Source organism: Culex pipiens, chromosome 3 (assembly GCF_016801865.2).
Source record: "Culex pipiens pallens isolate TS chromosome 3, TS_CPP_V2, whole genome shotgun sequence".
In the NCBI taxonomy this organism is placed as follows: Eukaryota; Metazoa; Arthropoda; class Insecta; order Diptera; family Culicidae; genus Culex; species Culex pipiens.
Window position 1 is genome coordinate 65,358,568 of NC_068939.1, and position 16,967 is coordinate 65,375,534.

A 16,967-nucleotide genomic window follows, 5' to 3' on the forward strand; every position below is an offset into this window, starting at 1 on the left:
CTATATCTGAATACCCCTTGATTCAAGGATTGGTTTAGTTTATGGTAAGATTAAGTTAGTTTTAGGTTAGGTTATGTTTTCTTAATTTTTTTTTTCTCTTCATTGTACCTAGTGTTACAAAAATGATAAATCATATACTTTTAAAGTTATGAATATGAACAGTGTTTAAATCACGAAAAGCAAACTAAAGCTGAAGAGCCACAGCTGACCACTTATTATGTAAACCAAATGTAATTATTATAAGAAAGATTCAATAAAGTATATTTAATTCAAAAAAAAAAAAAATACTTAACGTGCTAGGATAGAATAAAAATCAGTGACTTGCACCGGTGAACGTACTGAGCAAATATTTCAAATATAAGATGATCGAACGTACCCTTAAATTTGAAATGGGATTAAACCTTCAAAAGGACCTTTGTCGAAAATGTCGATTTATGAGACATTTGACCACTAACACTATTATTTTGAACATCACTGGCGTGTTTAATCCTAATCCCTTAATATGAGCATGTTTGGCTGATACAGCGAACAGAAATAGTGGAATCTGACCTTATAAACTGTTATCTTCAAACTAACTGCCAGTTTAAGAGCGCAAAGTCGAGTAGTGTCCGTAAAATCCAAATTTAGCTTAATATCCAATTGTAAACTTGTTGCTTAAATGTTTCTCAACCAGTAATTAAGTAACATTACCCATCATACCTGACAGGTTCTGTCGAAGTCATCACATTGCTTAGACATTTGCAAGTAGCGACCTTAGTAATTACCTGTCGGAGGATTGACACACAACCACAATGTTTCAATAGCGCACATCAATGCTACTTGTGGCTGCTGCTGAGCCCATCTCACCACAACCCGAGAAGAGTATCGCTTTAACGATTGCGATCACGCATAAATATTGCAAACTACCTACTGGGTAGAATAACAACAAAAAACAACAACAACAACACCAAACAGCTCTCAATTACATAAACGTGCACTTGGCCTGAGCTCAGGCACTTTGGCTCAGAAGATGCTTAAAGTTTGCAGCAATGGTAGCCACCACCCACCTCAGCACCGGGTAATTAACCAGTCGACGGTTTTAATCTACCAACTAGGTCTTTTAGCGCAAAAAAAGCTAGAAATAATAAAAGCTTTGCGTAGTGCATCTTCGTCGTTGTCCAACAAATGAAGCTTGAGTTTGACCTGCGTTCTGTAGACACATTACTTTGGCTGCCATTGATTGAAGGCAATAAATCACTTAACTTGGGAGAAGTAATTGAACGCTGAGTTTAAGGCTCTTAATCAGCACTTATAGCATTTAAAAGTTTTATGTATAGAGCTAGTTTACTGTATATTTTTATAGTTTCTTAAAATAAAAAAAAATGTGAAAAAAAACTTCTCAATACAAATTTGTTAACACCTGTTTCTTCCAGCAAACGCCGTCAGTATTTCAATTGAAGCTCTTTTCCTTTTCTATCGCAACACTTCATTCAGCTCGATCTTCTCTGTTTTCGCGGTGGGGCACGAGCAACCTTAACCTAGGTTATGATTTTCCCTCGCGAAATCAACTACTCGCCTCATCATCTTGCTCACTTTTCGCTTCTCCCCCTCTCCTCCCACAACAGGCCAGTACTCGCTCGTCGAACCGGACGGTTCCGTGCGCACCGTCGACTACACGGCGGATCCGATCAACGGATTCAACGCCGTAGTGTCCAAGACGGCTCCCCTTGTCCACCATCCGGCGCCCGCCCCCATCGTGAAGCACTACGCCCCCGCTCCGATCGTGAAGCACGTCGCCCCAGCCGCGCCCATCCACTACCACCAGCCGAAGGTCGTGTACGCTCCGGAGCCCGTTGGTGAGTATAGATTTTTTGGAGGATGTTTGTTAAAAATATTTTAACCCGGGCATGGTCTTCGGGTCTATAGGACCCAGTAGCACTATAAAAGTGATTGTAACTTTTGACCAAAAACACCTAGAGATCTGAAATTTTGTGACTTTGTGTAACTTATTAAGACACACATTCTGGCCAAAAATGAACTTCCGGTGGCCACCGGAAGCGCCCGCAAAAAAAAAACTGACACCAATGGTATTCCGGGTCTATAGGACCCAGAAATGTTTTCGGCTGCCAAAATTCGAGATTGTAACCGATTTTGGATGTCTTGACCTCGAATGAAAGGCTAGGATGTCTACTTTCTGAATCTGACCGGCAGAACCGGTTTTGGACACCATGGCCACCGGGAACCTGCTATAACCGAAAAAAGTCCTTTTTGAGGCCCCTACTTTGAGGAACTGTATCTCCGAAACGATTGCACATAGCAGGTTGCTTCCGGTTGCATTCGACAGATAATAACCTGAATTTTAAACCCCAGAAAAAATAATTGGTCCATAGTGGCCACCGGTTCCGGTAACCCGGAACTTCCGGAAAACTTGATTTTTGCAGTTTTTGACATAAAACCGTCACACGGACCAGTCTTTTGAAACGGATTATTTTGCAAATCATTGCAGAAGGATACTACATACTACCCCTGACTGTTTGGTATCGGTTCTGGCCAACTGTGGCCAATCCGGAACCGGTTCCAGGGGTACCCTAAACGGTTCCAATAATTGTCACGCTAGAAATCCGTCATGTTGCATATCAAACTTCATGAAATTGAAAGTTATGACCATCTGAGGTCATGCGGATGTCCTCTGACCCAACCTGGTCACTCCGGTACCGGTTACCGGTGGCCACTGAGGGACACTATCGGAATATGCAATGAACCCTATCATCCGACGTATCAAACTTCATGAAATTGAAAGTTAGGACCATCTGAGGTCATGCCGATGTCCTCTGACCCAACCTGGTCACTCTGGAACCGGCTACCGGTGGCCACTGAGGGACACTATCGGAATATGCAATGAACTCTATCATCCAACGTATCAAACTTCATGAAATTGAAAGTTATGAACATCTGAGGTCATGCCGATGTCTCCTGACCCAACCTGGTCACTCCGGAACCGGCTACCGGTGGCCACTGAGGGACACTATCGGAATATGCAATGAACTTTAACATCCGACGTATCAAACTTCATGAAATTGAAAGTTATGACCATCTGAGGTCATGCCGATGTCTCCTGACCCAACCTGGTCACTCCGGAACCGGCTACCGGTGGCCACTGAGGAACACTATCGGAATATGCAATGAACCCTATCATCCGACGTATCAAACTTCATGAAATTGAAAGTTATGACCATCTGAGGTCATGCCGATGTCTCCTGACCCAACCTGGTCACTCCGGAACCGGCTACCGGTGGCCACTGAGGGACACTATCGGAATATGCAATGAACCCTATCATCCGACGTATCAAACTTCATGAAATTGCAAGTTATGACCATCTGAGATCATGCTGGAAGACAAGGATTATTTTGCAGACATGGTTTATCCATTTATCCGGCAGAGTAAATCTGCCAAGCTTTCTAGCTCAGTTAAACAAAAACGACAGTGGCCCCATGCCGATTTTGTGCAGGTGATATCTAGCAGGACAATGTCCTGTTAGAAGCCCTGCGAGTATTCGTAGTTCCCTATGGTTTAAGCCAAGAAGTTTCTTGATAATTGAAGGACTTAGAGTGATAAAAGTTTTCGCTTGTTCATTGCATATTCCGATAGTGTTCCTCAGTGGCCACCGGTAGCCGGTTCCAGAGTGACCAGGTTGGGTCAGAGGGACATCAGCATGACCTCAGATGGTCCTAACTTTCAATTTCATGAAGTTTGATACGTCGGATGATAGGGTTCATTGCATATTCCGATAGTGTTCCTCAGTGGCCACCGGTAGCCGGTTCCAGAGTGACCAGTTTGGGTCAGAGGGACATCAGCATGACCTCAGATGGTCCTAACTTTCAATTTCATGAAGTTTGATACATCGGATGATAGGGTTCATTGCATATTCCGATAGTGTTCCTCAGTGGCCACCGGTAGCCGGTTCCAGAGTGACCAGGTTGGGTCAGAGGGACATCAGCATGACCTCAGATGGTCCTAACTTTCAATTTCATGAAGTTTGATACGTCGGATGATAGGGTTCATTGCATATTCCGATAGTGTCCCTCAGTGGCTACCGGTAACTGGTTCCGGAGTGACCAGGTTGGGTCAGAGGACATCGGCATGACCTCAGATCGTCATAACTTTCAATTTCATGAAGTTTGATACGTCGGATGATAGGGTTCATTGCATATTCCGATAGTGTCCCTCAGTGGCCACCGGTAACCGGTTCCGGAGTGACCAGGTTGGGTCAGAGGACATCGGCATGACCTCAGATGGTCCTAACTTTCAATTTCATGAAGTTTGATACATCGGATGATAGGGTTCATTGCATATTCCGATAGTGTTCCTCAGTGGCCACCGGTAGCCGGTTCCAGAGTGACCAGGTTGGGTCAGAGGGACATCAGCATGACCTCAGATGGTCCTAACTTTCAATTTCATGAAGTTTGATACGTCGGATGATAGGGTTCATTGCATATTCCAATAGTGTCCCTCAGTGACTACCGGTAACTGGTTCCGGAGTGACCAGGTTGGGTCAGAGGACATCGGCATGACCTCAGATGGTCCTAACTTTCAATTTCATGAAGTTTGATACATCGGATGATAGGGTTCATTGCATATTCCGATAGTGTTCCTCAGTGGCCACCGGTAGCCGGTTCTGGAGTGACCAGGTTGGGTCAGAGGGACATCAGCATGACCTCAGATGGTCCTAACTTTCAATTTCATGAAGTTTGATACATCGGATGATAGGGTTCATTGCATATTCCGATAGTGTTCCTCAGTGGCCACCGGTAGCCGGTTCCAGAGTGACCAGGTTGGGTCAGAGGGACATCAGCATGACCTCAGATGGTCCTAACTTTCAATTTCATGAAGTTTGATACGTCGGATGATAGGGTTCATTGCATATTCCGATAGTGTTCCTCAGTGGCCACCGGTAGCCGGTTCCAGAGTGACCAGGTTGGGTCAGAGGGACATCAGCATGACCTCAGATGGTCCTAACTTTCAATTTCATGAAGTTTGATACATCGGATGATAGGGTTCATTGCATATTCCGATAGTGTCCCTCAGTGGTCACCAGTAACCGGTTCCGGATTGACCAGGTTGGGTCAGAGGACATCGGCATGACCTCAGATGGTCATAACTTTCAATTTCATGAAGTTTGATACGTCGGATGTTAAAGTTCATTGCATATTCCGATAGTGTCCCTCAGTGGTCACCAGTAACCGGTTCCGGATTGACCAGGTTGGGTCAGAGGACATCGGCATGACCTCAGATGGTCCTAACTTTCAATTTCATGAAGTTTGATACGTCGGATGATAGGGTTCATTGCATATTCCGATAGTGTCCCTCAGTGGCCACCGGTAGCCGGTTCCGGAGTGACCAGGTTGGGTCAGAGGACATCGGCATGACCTCAGATGGTCATAACTTTCAATTTAATGAAGTTTGATACGTCGGATGATAGGGTTCATTGCATATTCCGATAGTGTCCCTCAGTGGCCACCGGTAACCGGTTCCGGAGTGACCAGGTTGGGTCAGAGGACATCGGCATGACCTCAGATGGTCATAACTTTCAATTTCATGAAGTTTGATATGCAACATGACGGATTTCTAGCGTGACAATTATTGGAACCGTTTAGGGTACCCCTGGAACCGGTTCCGGATTGGCCACAGTTGGCCAGAACCGATACCAAACAGTCAGGGGTAGTATGTAGTATCCTTCTGCAATGATTTGCAAAATAATCCGTTTCAAAAGACTGGTCCGTGTGACGGTTTTATGTCAAAAACTGCAAAAATCAAGTTTTCCGGAAGTTCCGGGTTACCGGAACCGGTGGCCACTATGGACAGATTATTTTTTCTGGGGCTTAAAATTCAGGTTATTATCTGTCGAAAGCAACCGGAAGCAACCTGCTATGTGCAATCGTTTCGGAGATACAGTTCCTCAAAGTAGGGGCCTCAAAAAGGACTTTTTTCGGTTATAGCAGGTTCCCGGTGGCCACGGTGTCCAAAACCGGTTCTGCCGGTCAGATTCAAAAAGTAGACATCCTAGCCTTTCATTCGAGGTCAAGACATCCAAAATCGGTTACAATCTCGAATTTTGGCAGCCGAAAACATTTCTGGGTCCTATAGACCCGGAATACCATTCGTGTATGTAGAAAACGAAGACCATGGCCAGGTTAACTCTCTACTGCCCAATTTTTTTTTCGTATATTTTTATTTTTCTCGTGTTTTGGGCAACTTTCAGGAACAACTCCCGTAAATTCAGCTTTTAAACAAAAATGTTGTAACTGACCAAAATTTAATGATTCCAAAACATTGCAACATGTCTACCCTCTTATTCCCAATTATTTTTTTGAATAACTTTTGTTCTACGAAAAACTGTACTCTTCTTGCTTTAGTATTTTATTTTATTTTTATTGGCTTTTATCTTGTTTAGTGAATTTATGTTTTTTTTTCTGATATGGCAAAGTTTCATATTTTTACAGTCACTATTTCAATTACAAATAAACTAAATAATTTTTTTTGAGTTTTGAAAATGAGTTAAAATGTTTTATAGTTGTGTTTTCGTAAAAGTTCGAATGTCACTAAACTGACCCTATTTTTTTAAACACCATCATATTTTCAGGGTGGCCACTCAAGTAGGGAAATCGGGAAAGTTGGATAAAGTCAGGATTTGGCCAAATCAACGAAAAATCGGGAAAATATAAGGAATTTGTGATTTATCGTCAAAAAGTCGGAAAAAGTTGAGAATCCCAAGCATAGGACTTGTTTACAAATTATTCTGTAACTCTGACTGACTGACTGACTAAAACGATAAATTTAACTTAAGGCTGGTTTCTGTGACTGTAAAAATGCATTGATCAAGTCTTCTTAAATACAGTTTTTGAAACAACTGACTGTAAAATAGCAGGATGATTATTTCATTATTAAATAAGTTGCAATGCATATAGTAAATGATAAGTTTATCAATCAAAGCATGCATAAAAAATAACATTTTGAGTAACATTTAGGTAATTGTTTTCTATGCAAAGATAAATGATTCCTCAGAGATTTTTAGCAAGCACTTTTTTAGGAAAATATGTGTAACTCAATCCTGAAAAAAATGTTTGGATTTTACAGTGAGAGTGAGACAATTCCACAAAACTTTCTAAAACGTAAAATATTTTTGAATGCGCTGACAAGATACAGGCTAGGAATCAAGTACAATTCCATGAAACCAGCTGATTTTGAAGAAAAATTGTTATGCCAATTACAAAAAAAAAAACTAACTTAATCCACTTATGTGGTTGGAGCCTTCCTCACTTATTACCAACAATGACTGATATGATGGAATTGTACAAAAATTTCATCTATTTTTTTGATCCGGAATGAAAAAGTACATAAATATCACTTAAGTGGCCATACCTCGAGACAGGGTTGCCAGATCATCAATGTTTTGGACACGTTGGAAAGATCTTTTGATAACCTAACCAACGATGGGTTGGATGGTGGATCCGGACATAGTTTACATACATTTAAGTGAGATCCGGCTTCAAAAAAGTACATAAATGTCACATAAGTGGCCATATCTCGAGACAGGGTTGGCAGATCTTCAATGTTTTGAACTCGTTGGAAAGGTCTTTTAATAACCTAACCAACGATGGGTCGTATGATGGACCCGGACTTAGTTTAAAAACATTTAAGTGAGATCCGGCTTCCAAAAAGTACATCAATATCACTTAAGTGGCCATATCTCGAGACAGGGTTGCCAGATCGTCAATGTTTTGAACTCGTTGGAAAGGTCTTTTGATAACCTAACCAACGATGGGTCGGATGGTGGATCCGGACATAGTTTTAAATCATTTAAGTGAGATCCGGCTACAAAAAAGTACATCAATATCACTTAAGTGGCCATATCTCCAGACAGGGTTGCCAGATCGTCAATGTTTTAGACTCGTTGGAAAGATATTTTGATAACCTAACAAACAATGGGTCGGATGGTGGATCCGGACATAGTTTACATACATTTAAGTGAGATCCGGCTTCAAAAAAGTACATCAATATCACTTAAGTGGCCATATCTCGAGACAGGGTTGCCAGATCTTCAATGTTTTAGACTCGTTGGAAAGGTCTTTTGATAACCTAACCAACGATGGGTCGGATAATGGACCCGGACATAGTTTACATACATTTAAGTGAGATCCAAATATATGTGAAAACTCATTTTTATACATAACTTTTGAACTACTTATCGAAACTTCAATCTGTATAAAACTTGATCTATGGGACCCTCACTCAGACTTCCTCACTGAGGTAAGGCTATAATCCTGCTCTAAAAATGAACTTCGTATAAAAACGTCGTAGACCCACCTTCATGTATACATATCGACTCAGAATCGAAAACTGAACAAATGTCTGTGTGTATGTGTGTGTGTATGTATGTATGTGACCAACAAACTAGCTCATGTTTCTCGGCACTGGCTGAACCGATTTGACCCGAACTTGTTGCATTCGACTTGGTTTAGGGTCCCATAGATCAAGTTTTATACAGATTGAAGTTTCGATTAGTAGTTCAAAAGTTATGTATAAAAATGTGTTTTCACATATATTTGGATCTCACTTAAATGTATGTAAACTATGTCCGGGTCCATTATCCGACCCATCGTTGGTTAGGTTATCAAAAGACCTTTCCATCGAGTCCAAAACATTGAAGATCTGGCAACCCTGTCTCGAGATATGGCCACTTAAGTGATATTGATGTACTTTTTTGAAGCCGGATCTCACTTAAATGTATGAAAACTATGTCCGAATCCACCATCCGACCGATTTTTGGTTAGGTTATCAAAAGATCTTTCCAACGAGTCTAAAACATTGAAGATCTGGCAACCCTGTCTCGAGATATGGCCACTTAAGTGATATCGATGTACTTTTTGGAAGCCGGATCTCACTTAAATGTATGTAAACTATGTCCGGATCCACCATCCGACCGATTTTTGGTTAGGTTATCAAAAGACCTTTCCAACGAGTCTAAAACATTGAAGATCTGGCAACCCTGTCTCGAGATATGGCCACTTAAGTGATATCGATGTACTTTTTGGAAGCCGGATCTCACTTAAATGTATGTAAACTATGTCCGGATCCACCATCCGACCGATTTTTGGTTAGGTTATCAAAAGACCTTTCCAACGAGTCTAAAACATTGAAGATCTGGCAACCCTGTCTCGAGATATGGCCACTTAAGTGATATCGATGTACTTTTTGGAAGCCGGATCTCACTTAAATGTATGTAAACTATGTCCGAATCCACCATCCGACCGATTTTTGGTTAGGTTATCAAAAGACCTTTCCAACGAGTCTAAAACATTGAAGATCTGGCAACCCTGTCTCGAGATATGGCCACTTAAGTGATATCGATGTACTTTTTGGAAGCCGGATCTCACTTAAATGTATGTAAACTATGTCCGGATCCACCATCCGACCCATTGTTTGTTAGGTTATCAAAATACCTTTCCAACGAGTCTAAAACATTGACGATCTGGCAACCCTGTCTGGAGATATGGCCACTTAAGTGATATTGATGTACTTTTTTGTAGCCGGATCTCACTTAAATGTATGTAAACTATGTCCGGTTCCACTATCCGACCCGACGTTGGTTAGGTTATCAAAAGACCTTTCCAACGAGTCTAAAACATTGAAGATCTGGCAACCCTGTCTCGAGATATGGCCACTTAAGTGATATCGATGTACTTTTTGGAAGCCGGATCTCACTTAAATGTATGTAAACTATGTCCGGATCCACCATCCGACCGATTTTTGGTTAGGTTATCAAAAGAACTTTCTAACGAGTGCAAAACATCGAAGATCGGGCAACCCTGTCTCGAGATATGGCCACTTAAGTGATATTGATGTACTTTTTTGAAGCCGGATCTCACTTAAATGTATGTAAACTATGTCCGGATCCACCATCCGACCCATTGTTTGTTAGGTTATCAAAATACCTTTCCAACGAGTCTAAAACATTGACGATCTGGCAACCCTGTCTGGAGATATGGCCACTTAAGTGATATTGATGTACTTTTTTGTAGCCGGATCTCACTTAAATGTATGTAAACTATGTCCGGTTCCACTATCCGACCCGACGTTGGTTAGGTTATCAAAAGACCTTTCCAACGAGTCTAAAACATTGAAGATCTGGCAACCCTGTCTCGAGATATGGCCACTTAAGTGATATCGATGTACTTTTTGGAAGCCGGATCTCACTTAAATGTATGTAAACTATGTCCGGATCCACCATCCGACCGATTTTTGGTTAGGTTATCAAAAGACCTTTCCAACGAGTCTAAAACATTGAAGATCTGGCAACCCTGTCTCGAGATATGGCCACTTAAGTGATATCGATGTACTTTTTGGAAGCCGGATCTCACTTAAATGTATGTAAACTATGTCCGGATCCACCATCCGACCGATTTTTGGTTAGGTTATCAAAAGACCTTTCCAACGAGTCTAAAACATTGAAGATCTGGCAACCCTGTCTCGAGATATGGCCACTTAAGTGATATCGATGTACTTTTTGGAAGCCGGATCTCACTTAAATGTATGTAAACTATGTCCGGATCCACCATCCGACCGATTTTTGGTTAGGTTATCAAAAGACCTTTCCAACGAGTCTAAAACATTGAAGATCTGGCAACCCTGTCTCGAGATATTGCCACTTAAGTGATATCGATGTACTTTTTGGAAGCCGGATCTCACTTAAATGTATGTAAACTATGTCCGGATCCACCATCCGACCGATTTTTGGTTAGGTTATCAAAAGACCTTTCCAACGAGTCTAAAACATTGAAGATCTGGCAACCCTGTCTCGAGATATGGCCACTTAAGTGATATCGATGTACTTTTTGGAAGCCGGATCTCACTTAAATGTATGTAAACTATGTCCGGATCCACCATCCGACCGATTTTTGGTTAGGTTATCAAAAGACCTTTCCAACGAGTCTAAAACATTGAAGATCTGGCAACCCTGTCTCGAGATATGGCCACTTAAGTGATATCGATGTACTTTTTGGAAGCCGGATCTCACTTAAATGTATGTAAACTATGTCCGAATCCACCATCCGACCGATTTTTGGTTAGGTTATCAAAAGACCTTTCCAACGAGTCTAAAACATTGAAGATCTGGCAACCCTGTCTCGAGATATGGCCACTTAAGTGATATCGATGTACTTTTTGGAAGCCGGATCTCACTTAAATGTATGTAAACTATGTCCGGATCCACCATCCGACCGATTTTTGGTTAGGTTATCAAAAGACCTTTCCAACGAGTCTAAAACATTGAAGATCTGGCAACCCTGTCTCGAGATATGGCCACTTAAGTGATATCGATGTACTTTTTGGAAGCCGGATCTCACTTAAATGTATGTAAACTATGTCCGGATCCACCATCCGACCGATTTTTGGTTAGGTTATCAAAAGACCTTTCCAACGAGTCTAAAACATTGAAGATCTGGCAACCCTGTCTCGAGATATGGCCACTTAAGTGATATCGATGTACTTTTTGGAAGCCGGATCTCACTTAAATGTATGTAAACTATGTCCGGATCCACCATCCGACCGATTTTTGGTTAGGTTATCAAAAGAACTTTCTAACGAGTGCAAAACATCGAAGATCGGGCAACCCTGTCTCGAGATATGGCCACTTAAGTGATATTGATGTACTTTTTTGAAGCCGGATCTCACTTAAATGTATGTAAACTATGTCCGGATCCACCATCCGACCCATTGTTTGTTAGGTTATCAAAATACCTTTCCAACGAGTCTAAAACATTGACGATCTGGCAACCCTGTCTGGAGATATGGCCACTTAAGTGATATTGATGTACTTTTTTGTAGCCGGATCTCACTTAAATGTATGTAAACTATGTCCGGTTCCACTATCCGACCCGACGTTGGTTAGGTTATCAAAAGACCTTTCCAACGAGTCTAAAACATTGAAGATCTGGCAACCCTGTCTCGAGATATGGCCACTTAAGTGATATCGATGTACTTTTTGGAAGCCGGATCTCACTTAAATGTATGTAAACTATGTCCGGATCCACCATCCGACCGATTTTTGGTTAGGTTATCAAAAGAACTTTCTAACGAGTGCAAAACATCGAAGATCGGGCAACCCTGTCTCGAGATATGGCCACTTAAGTGATATTGATGTACTTTTTTGAAGCCGGATCTCACTTAAATGTATGTAAACTATGTCCGGGTCCATCATCCGACCCAACGTTGGTTAGGTTATCAAAAGACCTTTCCAACGAGTCCAAAACATTGAAGATCTGGCAACCCTGTCTCGAGATATGGCCACTTAAGTGATATCGATGTACTTTTTGGAAGCCGGATCTAAAAAATAGATGAAACTTGTGTACAGCCATTGTTGTGAGGAAGGCTCCAACCACATAGGTGGATTAAGTTAGTTTTTATACAAAGTTCATTTTTAGAGCAGGATTATAGCCTTACCTCAGTGAGGAAGGCAAAAATTACAAGGTAGTGACAAAAATGCATGAATTAAAATATTATACAGATCGGCACTTCAGATCAAGTCATAATCACTTCCATACAGCGAAAAGTCACCGAAGACAATTGAGTCATCAGAACATGCTTATGATTCTTCCAAGAATCGCCATTAGCAAACATGAAACTTGACTCCCACACACGACGCTGGCATTCACCATTCACAAAGACGGCCCGCTGCCTCCAAGGCCTCCAAGGTACCGATCAAAAGGTTAATTACACCCTTCGTAGCCGTTCTTTAGCTGCCACCCACCCACCTCGTTCAAACGGCTACCATAAGCATAATTACCACCCGCTCTACTCATAAAATTATGCTCCAAGCAAACAATCATCGTCAATCCCAACGAAAGGGAAAAGTTCCCACGGCTCTGTGGTGATTGTTTTTCATCGTGTACTTCTTCTGAGAAGGGGGGTTTCCACCCTTCGGGCGTGCAAACTATGATTGGTTTCGGCTCAGAAACACACATCGTCAAAACGAAACAAATATGAAACTCATTATCATATTTTTCCACCCTCAAATCTTCTGACTCAGTGGGTCAGTTTGTTCAACGAGGTGCGAAAAACATTCGACGATTTTTGTTGGAAGAAAGAAGCTGTGAAAAATGAGAGTGTTTGTCTGGTAGACGAACAAATTGATAATGGTGTGGCCACAATTGGTTGATTTCAACGGTTGTGTCAATGAATCACATGAAAAGAAATGTGAACGATTGAGTTTTGTGGCTGCAACTTGCAGTAAACGAGGTGAAATTGGATAAAGTTCGTGCAACAATGGCTTTACGTAGGAATTGGAAAATTGTTGTCATTATCAGAATATTTGAAGCAAATTTAACAAGCTAAACGTTATAACAATTGTTTCATTTGTTGCAATTGACAACGACGTAGAATTGTTTCACCAGACTTGAAAAAACATTACCGGGAGATATCTGGATTTAAAACACACTGGTGGTAGTTCAAAAAGCAATATTTTACCATTCTATTTTTAAATTTATCGTTTTGCCTTCCTCACTGAGGTAAGGCTATAATCCTGCTCTAAAAATGAACTTTGTATAAAAACGTCGTAGACCCACCTTCATGTATACATATCGACTCAGAATCGAAAACTGAACAAATGTCTGTGTGTATGTGTGTGTATGTGTGTGTGTATGTATGTATGTGACCAACAAACTAGCTCATGTTTCTCGGCACTGGCTGAACCGATTTGACCCGAACCTGTTGCATTCGACTTGGTTTAGGGTCCCATAGATCGAGTTTTATACAGATTGAAGTTTCGATAAGTAGTTCAAAAGTTATGTATAAAAATGTGTTTTCACATATATCCGGATCTCACTTAAATGTATGTAAACTATGTCCGGGTCCATCATCCGACCCATCGTTGGTTAGATTATCAAAAGATCTTTTCAACGAGCCTAAAACATTGAAGATCTGGCAACCCTGTCTCGAGTTATGACCACTTAAGTGATATTTATGTACTTTTTGAAGCCGGATCTCACTTAAATGTAAGTAAACTATGTCCGGATCAACCATCCGACCCATCGTTGGTTAGACAACTGGAAGGCCTTTTAAAAGAGTCCAAAACATTGAAGATTCGGCAACCCTGTCTCGATTTATGGCCACTTATGTGATTTTGATGTACTTTTTGGAAGCCGGATCTCACTTAAATGTATGTAGATTATGTCCGGATCCACCATCCGACCCATCGTTGTTTAGGTTATTAAAAGACCTTTCCAACGAGTCCAAAACATTGATGATCTGGCAACCCTTTCTCGAGGTATGGCCACTTAAGTGATATTTAAGTACTTTTTATTCCGGATCTAAAAAATAGATTAAATTTTTGTACAATTATATCATATCAGCCATTGTTGGCAATAAGTGAGGAAGGCTCCAACCACATAGGTGGATTAAGTTAGTTTTTATTCATTCAGTCTCGTTATTTCCCAAAGATTTGTAGCAATCACCTTTCAATTACCTCACCGGCACACAGTGCCATTTCCCACAGCTTCTTCTCATCACTTACTGGGTAGACCCTGAACAATCGGCCCATGCTCCATCGACATCTTCATAACTCTCGTCCGTTTCAACTCGGCTTCCTCGTAATTGTTTCATCGAGTTGAAAATTATTGAACGATTGCGGTGATGTTCGTCACACTCTCTCATCAACTCTTGAGTTTTGCTCTGTTTTTTTTGCACAACTCTTGTTCAAAGCCACAAATATTTGCGCGGCACTTCGATTGATGGTTGTTTGGCATCTGCAGTAACAACATCAGCAACGACGACATTCAAATACGTTCAAATATGGAGTTTAGACACTTGGGAGACCTGCTCTGGTGGCCATTCTCTGACTGCCAGGTGCCAGGTCTCCATCGGATGCCGGATCACGAAAAGGACATTCGTGTGTCTAAATTGGACGATGCGCCACAGGCCTTACAGAATTGGAGCAGCAGCTGAGCGAGGAGACGACTGCTCTTCTTCGCGTTGTTCGTTTGATCAATCAGCCGCGATGGATCCTTTCATTTGGCTGCGGGCAACTCGTGATGCGGGTTGAGTTACGGTAGAACATGGTTGAACATTGTCCTTGAATCAGCGCGGCGATCGCCGCCATTGATTTGAGTGTGTGAACTTTAATTATCGGTCTAATTTGGGACAATTAAAGCGGTACCGAAGTGAGTGCCGTTTTTTCAAGTGCTGTTCTTTGTCGGAAATAGTGCAAATGTAAGCTGACCATGGGTAGCAAAATAGAAGGCTTATTGCATTGAGTGTAGTACTCCCACAGTAAACATCTGTAAAGAAAAAGATCATGAGCCGAGACTTATAAGACACATCAATGGACTAAGAGAGTATGAGCAACTTTGTCAGATAAAAACAAAAAACAAATTGGGATTCATCCTCAAAATTAAAATATAATGTAAAAAATAATGTAAAATGTTCAATAATTCAAGTCTCATAAATAAATTAATATTCTACCTTTTCATCATTTCTCCTTACAGTGCACGTGTCCAAGACTGCCCACTACGCCGAGCACGAGCCCTCGTACGGACACTACCACGATTATGATGGCTACTACGGACACTATGACGATAGCCACTACTACTAAACAAAAACAACCCATTTGTCATCCCAAAATGAAAGAGGCCATCGTCGTCGTCGTTGTCCCACCTTCCAAATGAACAAAAGAAAAGCAAGAAGCATAATCATCTGACAGGTGAACAATAAGATCGTCATCTGTCAGAACCGTGTCGCTTTAGTTTTAAGAACCAACAACAACATCAAAACAACAAAACGCACTCTCCCGCGCAATCAAGTTCAAGGTCGTCGCTGAACCTTGCTCCGCTAATTTGAGCCACTAAGTGCAACTTAGTATTCGTAAGCAGTTTTTATGTATTAATCTTACGCGTAGATTAAGCTGTTTACTCTCTCCGTCTCTTTCTACCCTTTTATTTATCTGTTCTTCTTCCATCGTATGTAAATAAGTGTTTGTTTTCGAGCTCTCAACATGCCAGTCGTTGTTTAGTTATTATCTCAACCGGAGAATATTTAAAACCCCTCAATTTAACCATTATCTTGATCGCTCCCAAATACCCAATATCTGCTATCTTAAGTGCCTTAAATAACTATTGGCACGCTCTCTCCTCAATCTGTTCAACCTGAACGTGCTGTACCATTGGAAGGCATATAATTGTGATATTTGATATTGTTGCAAAAAAAAAAGATGCTCGAAAATGTGCTGTCGTTTTGCTAAGTTATACTATCGCTAACCTGTTTGACATACAAAACTGTTGAAGCCGTGAAAAAATCGTCGTTTATTATTCAAAGAATTGTTGAAAATAAAATGAAATCGGTCGAGATGTTTTATAAAAGAAGAAAACCCTGTAATAAAAATCGAAATAAATGTTTAAATAAACAGATAAGTCACTACCATAATTATAAATATCACAGAAACCTCAATCAATATTAAAACTCAACTTCATGTTCCTTTAGTAACCCCCTTATAGTAGACAATTTCAACAAAATATCTCAAGATTGGATGGACAAAACTTGTTAAAATTTGAGGTGAAGTCTCTCAAGACATATGTGAGAATGAATTTGTTTTTAAATTAATTATTAATGTAGAGCTGCTTATAAACAAATAATGTTATTTTTATAGCTATAAAATAATTTGAAAGGTCAAGGAAACGAAGTCAATTTAATGAAATTTAAAATTGGAATTAAGTCAAAAATTGATCATTTTTGATCAAACGTGTACAATGAATGTCACATTAGTTTTTCTTGACAATGTATCTTTCTTAATGTTTTATTGTTGAAAAGTACGGCCGTTGCGAATATTTTTCACTGTTTATATCGCTCCCTCTTTCAATATTGACTCAAAAATTAGAGGGATTTTTTTTAAAGCTTCAAATTTTTAATGAGAGCAGAGGAGATCGCAAAAATATATTTTTTT

The 16,967-nt window shown here is 40.7% G+C and overlaps 1 protein-coding gene across 1 annotated transcript in view; it reads left to right on the forward strand.

Moving 5' to 3' along the window:
* LOC120421627 (cuticle protein 7-like) overlaps nucleotides 1-16,401 on the forward strand; it is a 30,268-nt gene extending 13,867 nt beyond the window's left edge. The window contains exons 3-4 of the mRNA XM_039584855.2: nucleotides 1,605-1,835; nucleotides 15,517-16,401. Coding sequence (XP_039440789.1) covers nucleotides 1,605-1,835; nucleotides 15,517-15,623 — 338 coding nt within the window. The 3' untranslated portion in view covers nucleotides 15,624-16,401. The remainder of the gene's footprint in view (nucleotides 1-1,604; nucleotides 1,836-15,516) is intronic.
* Nucleotides 16,402-16,967: the final 566 nt, after the last annotated feature.